The sequence below is a fragment of the Ustilago hordei genome (assembly GCF_900519145.1).
Source record: "Ustilago hordei strain Uho2 genome assembly, contig: UHO2_contig_27, whole genome shotgun sequence".
Classification (NCBI taxonomy): domain Eukaryota; kingdom Fungi; phylum Basidiomycota; class Ustilaginomycetes; order Ustilaginales; family Ustilaginaceae; genus Ustilago; species Ustilago hordei.
In genome coordinates, this window is record NW_024545266.1 from 30,935 (window position 1) to 41,517 (window position 10,583).

At 49.4% G+C, this 10,583-nt stretch overlaps 1 protein-coding gene across 1 annotated transcript; it reads right to left on the minus strand.

Moving 5' to 3' along the window:
- Positions 1-55: 55 nt before the first annotated feature.
- Positions 56-1,468, minus strand: UHO2_07372 (putative ARG4 - arginosuccinate lyase; the record flags this gene model as incomplete). The annotated part of the gene is made up of 1 exon (XM_041556583.1): positions 56-1,468. The coding sequence occupies one exon, from the start codon at positions 1,466-1,468 to the stop codon at positions 56-58; it is 1,413 nt and encodes a 470-aa protein (XP_041412517.1).
- Positions 1,469-10,583: the final 9,115 nt, after the last annotated feature.

Sequence of the window (10,583 nt, forward strand, 5' to 3'; positions counted from 1 at the left end):
TGCATTTGTGGAGTGTGTAGTCTAGAGGAGACGATGCAATGGTGTGTGGATGCCTCTAAGCGGAAGAGGAGGTGAGCATCTTCTCGAGTGTGTCGCACTGCTCGAGAACAGCACGCTTCGAGGTACCGCCCTTGGCATCACGACGCTCAACACTCTGCTCAAAGGACCAGACCTGCATGACGTCGTCTTCGAACTTGTCTGACAGCGACTTGAGGTCTTTCAGCGTCAATTCCGAGAGAATGCATCCCTTTTGCTCGGACAGTCGGACGGCGCTACCGGAAATGTGGTGGGTCTCGCGGAATGGAATGCCTTTCCTGACTAGGTACTCAGCCAAGTCGGTGGCGAGCATGTCGGGCGTCAAGGCTGCCTTCATCTTTTCAGGGAAGATGTTGAGGGTAGAAATGACACCGGTAGCGATCTGGAGGCCGTTCTTGGTGGTGTCGACAGCGTCAAAGAGAGGCTCCTTATCTTCTTGCAAGTCCTTGTTGTAGGTGGAAGGGATCCCCTTGAGCGACATCATGAAGCCGGACATCTGACCAAAGATACGACCCGCCTTCCCTCGAAGCAGTTCCAAGCTGTCCGGGTTCTTCTTCTGGGGCATGATGGAAGAGCCAGTGCTGTAGGCATCGCTGAGCTGCATGAAACCGAATTCGGAGGTAGAGTAGATGATAAAGTCCTCAGCCATCTTGCTAAGATGGACGGCAGTCAAGCTGGCCCACATGAGGTATTCGACAACAAAGTCGCGATCCGAGACGCTGTTCATCGAGTTGGGTCCAACGGTCTGGAATCCAAGGTCGGCCGCGATGGCATCACGGTCGAGACCAGCGAATGGGTTGCCAGCCAGAGGGCCAGAGCCGAGTGGAAGGACCGAGATACGAGGCATGAGATCACGCAACCTGGCCAAGTCGGAAGCGAAGTAGGTTGCGTGGGAAAGGAGAAGATGCGACCATCGGATGGGCTGTGCGCGCTGAAGATGTGTATATCCGGGCATGAGAGCATCGACCTCTTCCCTGCCACGGGCGATCATGACCTGAATCAAGTCTTTGAGGTAACCCTCGATAGCCTTGACCTCGTCAATGAGCCAGAGACGCATGTCCGTGGCAACTTGGTCATTCCTGGACCTGCCCGTATGCAGCTTTCCTCCGACGGCGCCGATGAGCTCAGTCAAACGACGCTCGTTGGCGGTGTGAATGTCCTCGTCATCAGGGTGAATTTTGAAAGTGCCGTTCTTCCACTCCTCGCCGACCTTTTCGAGACCAGCGACGATCTGGTCCTTCTCTTGCTCGTTGAGAACACCCGTCTTGACGAGAGCACGGGCGTAGGCTTGCGAACCTCGGATATCTTGAGCGTGCATGCGTTTGTCGTAGGATAGCGACTCGTTGTAAGCGAAGAGAAGGGGGTCATTCTTGCCGGTGAAGCGGCCGCCCCAAAGCTTGCGCTTTGTGAAGTCGTCTGATGTCGAAGCCATTGTTGCAGTGTTACTGTGTGCGTGGTGAAGAAGAAGGTATCAGAATGCTACAAGGCAGTTCAAGTATCTTTACTTTATGACTCTTCCACGGAATGCGGCGTGAAACGTTAGGTGGGTCCATGCGGAGCCAAGCTTTATCTCCTCTCACACTTTGGCCGTTATCAGGCGGCACTCTCTAACGGTCGGCCCCAAGAAGAAGAGTCTGACTCGAGTCGATAAAAGATTAAATTTCCCTGCCTGCCCTCTCTTCTTCTGATTCTTCTTCTTCTGGGGTAAAGTCCTTTCGCACGAGAGCAAACCAAAAGACAAAAGTCAGAGTCCAACTTCTTGTTGTGCTGTTGTAGATTGCGTTCTAGTCCGATCTAGGAATAATGTAGATCAGATCTGTAGAGGATTGGGTGGAGAAGGCTCAGTTGGCAATCAGGTTAAGTAGATCTGATTGGGATCAGATGAGGCAAATCAGGTAGAAAATCGGGCTGAGCTGATACAGGACAGAGATTGGATGCAACCATATCCCACTTGTTGCTACACACTGTCATTAGGTAGGATACACCCACAGTTGGGCATGTGCCACACATTTGTATATAAGTCTGGCAGGGAGCTCGAGGCTCCCACCACATTCACTTCTAGCATGTCAATATAGTATAGTGCTTTGCTCTTTAGCTTGAACACTGTACTTTGGCTGATATCTCCCGATCATCGTCGCTGAGTGACTCCTTTATTTCAACAAAATATGCCTGCCTATGCAGTGTCAGCAGTTGCATGCCTGAAACCCGAAATCTGTAGTAGAAAGACAACTACTACTGATCCTATCAAGATCTGTGGTAAAAGGCCTTTATTACTATTCTTGCTGAAATCTGTTGTAGAAGCCTTCTATGACTTTTCTCACTTGAATATGTCATAGCTGATATCTATTGCAGATTTTGACTGACCACTGGGGACACTCCACTCAGAGGTAGCTTGGCACAATCACTAGTTGATAGATACTTTGAGGTGACACCCAGGTCTGGTGTGAATATGCTTGCGCCAACACGAGTTGTCATGGGACCGGATGCGCAGGAAGCAGGAAGATCCGAAGTCATATGACGAGGAGCATGTAAGCGGTCACATGCCAGAGACTGGTTTTGGGTGTTATTTGTTCAGTATAGATGAGGTTGATTGAGTAAGGTCTACTCGATATGTTTCGCCTAAATGTAACCAAGCATCACTGCCTGGTAAGTCTCAACTGACTGCCTTGAACACTCTGTTCAGAGGTTGCATGGCATGAATGTTGTTTGTTGGTGAGTGGGTGATACACCCTCTCCTACAGTATGAGTGTTCATAGTACTGTTGATAATGCTCTTGGACATCATCTGGACTGTGATATGCTAATCACCTACAGAGGACAGGAGTTACTGGACTGCAGGTGTGAATCACTGCCTACAATAACTGACTGGACTGCAAGTGTTGAAGAACACCACCTACAGTAAGGGCACTGGACTGCTAGTGTTGAAGAACACTGCCTACAGTTGTTGACTAACAGTGATACAACACACACATTGAGAGTCATTGCAAGAGCACTGCTATTGCAATGGTACATAACTGAGTAAGTAGATAGAGTAAGTAGTATAGTATAGAGTGGATGAGGATCCACTTGTATGCTATGGTAGAATGAGAGTATTTATGCATTTGATTGGTGTTGCCCATGACACCTATCCTGCTCCTCTTGAGGGGCCTTTGTTCCCTGTTCAACACTGTCTTGTCCTGCTGGCATCAATCCCATTGGTACTGCACCCCTACCATTTGCATGGCATAAGGGTTATGCAACACTGCCCTTTCGTCTTCATGCTCTCCTTCTGCCTGATGAAGTGTGATGCCCCCTTTCAACACAGCTCCTTCTCAACTTTATCTTGTGAATCCCTTTAGCCACTTGTTGAACCTCATGACCAAACCCCTTGGTCATGTGGTCACTTCAACACAGCTCCTAGTACTTGCTCATATCAGCTGACTTGTTGAAGCATACTGATCTGACTGATTCCAACTGATCCCCGATGAGATTAATCTGGAACCTGTCAGGGGTCTCGCGCCTGAAACCCAGGTCGGTCTGTCGAGATACTCGGTGACTATCAAACTGTGCAACAGCTATTGTCCTGGTATCAGTGACTATCACGTTGCGCAGTGACAGCAGGTGGCATTCGTTGTATATACTATTGTAGGTTTTGGCTGACCTCTGTGGACACTCTGTTCAGGGGTAGCTCGGCATGATCAATATCAATGCTTCGGTTATGATGACACCAAGGTCTGGTGTGAGTGTTGATGATGATGAGGTTGATGATGTTGGTGATAAGGTTGGTGAGTGTTGGTGATAATGAGGTTGATGGTGTTGGTGATAAGGTTGGTGGCGTCAACATGAGTGTCCAGTGTGTTGACTTTGACGCTTGAAGTGATCCCCGGACCGCAGTGGACTACTGCCTTCAGTTCTATCTATATCTGGACCACTAACCTACTATGAGGTGCCTACGGATGTCAGGTAGTGGTGATACAACACACACACTATGATGAGGAGCAACCTTGATAGATTGCTGCTATGCTGACTGAAACTAATATATACTTATGCTGAAGTGATAACTAGTTATGGTGAGTAGAGTGGATGAGGATCCACCCGACCTATGATGATGAGAAAGCATGGTTATACACCTCTTCACAGCATCGCCAGCGATGCTGCTCCTGCTCTCTCTCCAGAGAGCACCTTCTTCATCGAGTACTGCTCAGGGGCCTCTCCTGCTTGGCACCCCTGTGCCTCTTGAGTGGTGTCGACTCCTTCGACACTGCTCCTCTTCCTTTGACTGGTGACAGTTCTTTTGACTCTTGTCTCTCGAGCCCCTGAGTGGTAACCATCTGAGCTTGGTCCTCTTTGTGGCTGTGCCTGCTCCTTGAGCTTGGTCCTCCTTGTGGCTGTGCCTGGCCCTCCTCGCATGTGGCTCGTGTCCTCCTTTGCATGTGAGTCTGTAGGAGTCCATGGTCTCCATGGAGACTGCACTATGACCATGCTCTCTACTGGTATCAACTAGATCTTCGATACCTGTGCTCCTTCCATATGAATCAGTGACCCTCCTGCTTCTTGAGCATCTAGGCCCATGACAGAACCCAGGGTTTGATCATTCTCATAATTCATATGCATTGCCAGCCCAATTAATCTTGTTGATCCCTGATGGTTTGGCGCTGATCAATCTGGTGCTCCCTTTATATATTGATCTGTTGCACACCCTTCATATACTGCTCTGTTGCATGACATTCCCATGACTGCCATTGATCAATTTGGCGCACTCTCTTGCGCTATCCTTCTGACCCTGTGACAGAGTGCAGGAATTGCAGGATCGGGCTAAGCAAGGGTTAAAAGCAAAGTTCACCAAAATCTGTAGTAGGAAAAGCTCTATGGCAGATTCTGACCAAATCAGTATGAGCAGGAGTTTACAGCAAAGCCTGCCAGAATCTGTAGTATCATGATTGTACAACAGATCTCGCAGGGGATGCTGATCTCACAAATCTCTGACAAGACATCTCAGCAGGACAAGATGGTGGGAGCATTGGGTTCGCCACCCTGATGAAGCAGGGGGCCGACTCGATGATTAACTCGGAGTGGGAGTGATGGGAGAGATGAAGAAGGGGGTGAGTCGCCACCCAGATGAAGTGGGATGTCAGCGGTTGCGTGCCTGAAACCTGAGATCGGTAGTAGTATCGATACTGGTACTGATTCGGTCAAGTTATGTGACAATGCTAGTGGTATTTCGATTCTTAGTGAAATATGTGATAGAGCTGTCTCTATCACTTTTCTCGCTCAAATCTGTAGTTGTAGTAATGCTATTGCAGATTTCAACTAACTGCTGTGGACACTCTGTCAAGAGGTAGCTCAGCATGATCAATAACTATACAATGTTGGGTGAACTTGATGTTGACACCAAAGGTCTGGTGTGAGTATGATACTTGATGGCATTGACACAAGTGTCCAGTGTGTCAACTATCGCTTGAGGTGATCCCTGGACTGCAGTGGACAACTGCCTTCAGTTCTATCTAATCTGGACCACTGGTTTGCTATGAACTGCCTTTGGAAGTCAGTGAGTGGTGATACAACACATGCACTACAATGAGGAGCAATCTATTGATTGCTACTGTGCTGACTGTAACTAATGTATACTTATGCTTAAAGTGATAACTAGTTAATATGGTGTGTAGAGTGGATGAGGTTCCACTCAACCACTTATCATGAGAAGGTATGGTTATATACCTCTTTGCAGTGTCACCAGCAACACTGCTCCAGCTCTCTCTCCAAAGAGTACCCTCTTCGTCGAGCACAGTACAGGTGTCCCTGTCAAGGCGCCTCCTCACTGTCGAGTCCTGCTTGTCTGTGGCTTGGTCCTTCCTGAGCTGTGTGTCGATTCCTTCGACACTGCTCCTCCTCCTCATGATCTGCTTGCCGGTGTCTTTGACACAGCTCTTCTTCCTCTGACCGGCGACAGTTCTCCAGATCTTAATCCTGTGGCCCCTGAGTGGTAACCAGTTGCATGCTCCTGAGCTTGGTCCTCTTCTTGGCGGCGCTTGGTCCCACTCCTTACACGTGAGTTCGTTGTACGATCATCCTTATCGCTGATCTCTGCAGAATCTGCCATATGATCTTTCCTATTACCAATCTCGGTGGAATCTGCTATACCACCTCTTCTATTACCGATCTCAACGTGATCTGTAGTACCATCCTTGCTCGTGCTGGTCTTGCATTCATAGGACTATCCTCTCTCATGCCGATCTCAGCGAGATCTGTCATAGAGCCAGTACTACTACCGATCTCAGCGAGATCTGTCATAGAGCCAGTACTACTACCGATCTCAGTGAACTCTGCCTCAAATCCTACGATCTGCCCGATCCCTTGATTCCTGCGCTCCCTTCATATGAGCTTGATGGATCTTCCAGCTTCCTGTGCATCCAGCCCCATGACATGGGAGAGGCCCCTATCAAGGATGAAGCGACCCCATCCACAGAAAAGACAAGGGGCAGCACCAAGGAGTGACTTCATGGAGTAGTCAGGACAGTTAGGAAGGATAGGAAGGACAAGGAGGAGGAGCAGTGTTGAAGACACCTCCCAGAGCAGGAGCAGCATTGCAGGCAATGCTACAGGAATGGTTATATAACCATGCACCTTGTCCTAGCAAGTGAGTGGATCCCCATCCACTCTACACCTTACATCACTAGTTATAGCTTCACAGAAAGTATAGTTAGTATTCTGTCAACAGTTGCAATTGCAAAGCATTGCATCTAACATAGCATGTGTGTTGTATCACCACTCATTGACATTGATCAACACCAAAGGCAGTTCATACTGCAGTCTGGCTCTCTTGATCATAGAACAGAAGGCAGTCATCCACTGTGGTCTGGGGATCACCTCAAGCATTCAGTTGACACACTGGACACTTGTGTCAGCACCAACAAGCATCACTCACACCAGACCTTGGTGTCATAGCAATCCATCCATAGTTATTGATCATGCCAAGCTACCTCTGGACTGAGTGTCCACAGCAGTCAGTCAAAACCTGCAATAGCAATCAACATATCACATATTCAAGCAAGAAAAGTCATAGAGGCCTTCTACAACAGATCTTGACCAAAATAATAATACACAGTACCTTACCACATATCTTGACAGGATCTGTAATAGAAGCTGTTCTACTACAGATATCAGGTTTCAGGCACGAGACCTCTGACAATTCTGTTGTAGAGTCTCAATACTACCAATCTTGCTGAATTCTGTCAGAACTCTCCATTTGCCCAATTATCAATTCTTGCGCATGGTCTCTTCATATGGTTCCAGTTCTTCCTGCGCAGCCATCCGGTCCCATGACACTACCGATCTCGATGAACTCTGTCAGAACCCTTCGTTTGCCCGATCCTACGATTCTTGTGCATGGTCTCTTCTTATATGATTCCAGTTCCTCCTGCGCATCCGGTCCTATGACAAGTGGATGAGCTTCTGCTCTTCCACTGTAACAAAGTGAATGTGTATATATAGGAATGTATAGTATCGCCGGCGACACTGCTCCTTCTGAGCGGTGTAGACACCTCCTCGACACTGCTCCTTCTCCTGTTGAGCGGTGTGGACACTGCCCTTGCTCCTCCGAACCCTCCTGATCTGTGTGGACACCTCTACAACCTGCGTGTGTCCATTTCCCTGTGTGGGCCCTTTGTGACCTGTATGTGCCCCTATGCTTGGACCCCTGCGTTGGATACCTCTTTCCATATGTCTTTGCTTGCCACCAGTGATGGCAACAAGCCTTCTACGGCCGTTCCTTCGATCCTATGAGGTCGCTTGACTCTCGATGCATCGATGAGCCCTTTTCACGGTGCGCGCGACCCCTGACAGTCGGCTCCGGGAGTCACTGCAATCGAAAGCTCTTGTGTCAGACTTGCTCACTGTGTGTTTTTGGTACAGCTTGACACTGATGAGACATCAGTTGTCCAAGCGGATGGAAGATATGCTACTGCACAAGTTGAATGACTATCTACTTGGGCCTGTCCCCAAACTTTCGGAAGGGAGTGTACAGTAGCAGCTTCTTGGCCATAATTCATGCCTTTGGTTGGAAGCATTCCAGCTTGACTTTGCAGCGTTGCAGGCGTAATCTGCCCGGCATGAGGGTTGTTCTGAAATGGTAGCGCCAGCTTCATGATCCATTGTGCTGGGAGGATGCGAGTCTGTCGCCCTGGCGTCATGGAGAGTGTGAGGTCGAGGATGCACAGAAGCCTGCCGAAGTGTTTGGGAAAGTCCGAGCGGGACAATGTCAAGTTCCTGCTGCCTTGGCGCAGCCGAGCAGTTCAGGAGCTACTTGCAGGACCATGATGCAGTTCTTTCATTCTCAAGCGTTCCAACAGCTAGGGTGAGAAAACGGTCAAGTCGACCGACAGGGAGCGACATACGAAAGTCGTGGAAGAAGGCGGGGCAGGAGAGGCTGAAGAGGGGACCCAAAGGACCTCCCGCCTCGGCCAACGCAGCGCACAAACTGCTGGATGCGTCACTCATTCTGTCATCCACTTGATCGTCATGTATTGACAATACATGCTTAACCCTAACCCTGAAAAGTGAACAAGAGAAGCAAAGCAATCTAACAATGTCACAGATGCACACTGACGATCGTCGGCGAGACAGCTCCATTTGGCGCAGCTTGAAAAAGGGGTAGCCATACAGTATCCTTTATCACTCAGCTTGCCGTGAAGAAGGATACTGGACATATGAGAACGAGGTGCTTTGGAGATCAATGCGGAGAGTAGCTAACTTAGCACAGCCCAACTGAAAGTGCTGAAACGCCTAATTCGTGGCATGTTGAGAGTTTGCACTATTTGAGATGGTAGGATCAAGGCTTTGCAAACAAGAGGGAGAAGAAGCCGAAGCAACTAGACATGGAGATGGTTGAGATTGTATCCTGCTAGACATCATAGGGAACCTGTCAGTTCCAATAAAGAATCAAGACAACCGAACGCCTGACGCCTTCATAGAGCCACATGAGAAGCCAAGTTAAGGAGCAAAACTCGACAGCTGGACTGTGACGCAGGGCACTGTTGCATTCTTCATATTGTCCTTGCGGAAGATCTGAGGATAGAGCGGCTTCTAAAGAGTGGGTTGGGGATCGAGATGATGGTGGGCGTTACTAGCCGCGCTACTGCCATGGCGTGGGAATTCTCGGCAAAGCTCTCTCCCTGCATCCTTTCCGAGTGTAAGCCCACTGGCTCCTTTGTTGGTCTCGACCTTTGCTCTCGTAGCCGCCATCTCGATGTGTTGTCGAGTCCTTTGGCGAGAGCAAAGTGCACTTGGAAGCTTTCCTTCCAGAATCGTCCGCCCGGCTTCTGTATCTGACAGTATCCCTCGTCAGTATGAGCGTGAGCATGGACATGAGCGCTGAACAAAAGAGGCAGGATGTGCATGCGACAATGCTTCAGCAGCTGCGCTTGACTCACACAATCGCCTGCTTCTCTGCGATAAGCATGCTAGTGTGAGGATGAGAGTGTCGTCGAGGTGAGAGGAGTGCGCTCTTCGTGCCTGCTTGTAAGATCAAGGCTGAGAACCGGTAAGGCTCGCTCAACTTTCTCTTAGTCTCGAATCACCTTGCATTGCATACTACTGCAGCTCTCCTCTATGGTCCTGACATCCTGAGCCGCAGTCACTACTACTCTTACAGGTACCGTTTGGCTTGCTCATATCCTTGTTCCTCCTCTTCGCTTCTCCCACCTGCAGGCACTCACCAACTCTCTCCCTCCCTCTCACCTCCCATCACACGCTTCCTCTTTGTCGCCACCATTCCTCAAACGTCATCCTTTTCCTGCTCGCCGTTTTTCTCCACACTCGTTCAGTGGACAGTCGTTTCTCTATCTACCTCTTCTTATCCTGGTAGACGGGTTGGTCGCTCTGGTTAGCACCAAACCGCTTCTCTACGCCGACTCTTCTGCATCTCTTTGGCTCCATCATATCCTTCTCTCGCAGCCACCAACACGCAAGCCTGCACTCGTATTGCTTTGTAGATACCGTCTTACACGCACCTCCTCATTCCAACAGGATCAGCCCACTTGCAACATCACTCCTCCATCCCTACTTTAACATCATCATTGCGACCCTCTTTCATCTTGATCTCGCAGCCGTATGCAAGCCATACACTTTTCTTGATCTCAATCCTCCTCAATCCCTCTCGATACTCCCACGGTCTGTGCTGACTTTTGCTTCATCCTCTTCATCGCTCAGCACCCACCAACGCTTCTCTCCACAGCCAGCTAGAACACCGACCTTCCGTGTTCTGCCAGTACCAGCTTTGCGTCAGCGAAGACTCCGCTCTCCAAAAAAAAACCGGTAGTTGTGCCCCCAGTCGGGCTTTTCTGAAAGCAACAAAGTGAAAGGTTCGGGCTCTTTCTCCCCTCAAGGTAGAGAGCAAGGATTCTTTCCTCAACGACGCCTCCTTGCAGCTTACGTCCGACACATGTGCTTAGTTTTGACCGATTCGGGCGTTCATAATCTCACATCCCGTCACCCAAGCTGCAAGCTACCCTTCAGCGTGTATTCCACAGTCCCCTTGAAGGTTCTTGACCGCCAATGATCCTCACCTGAACT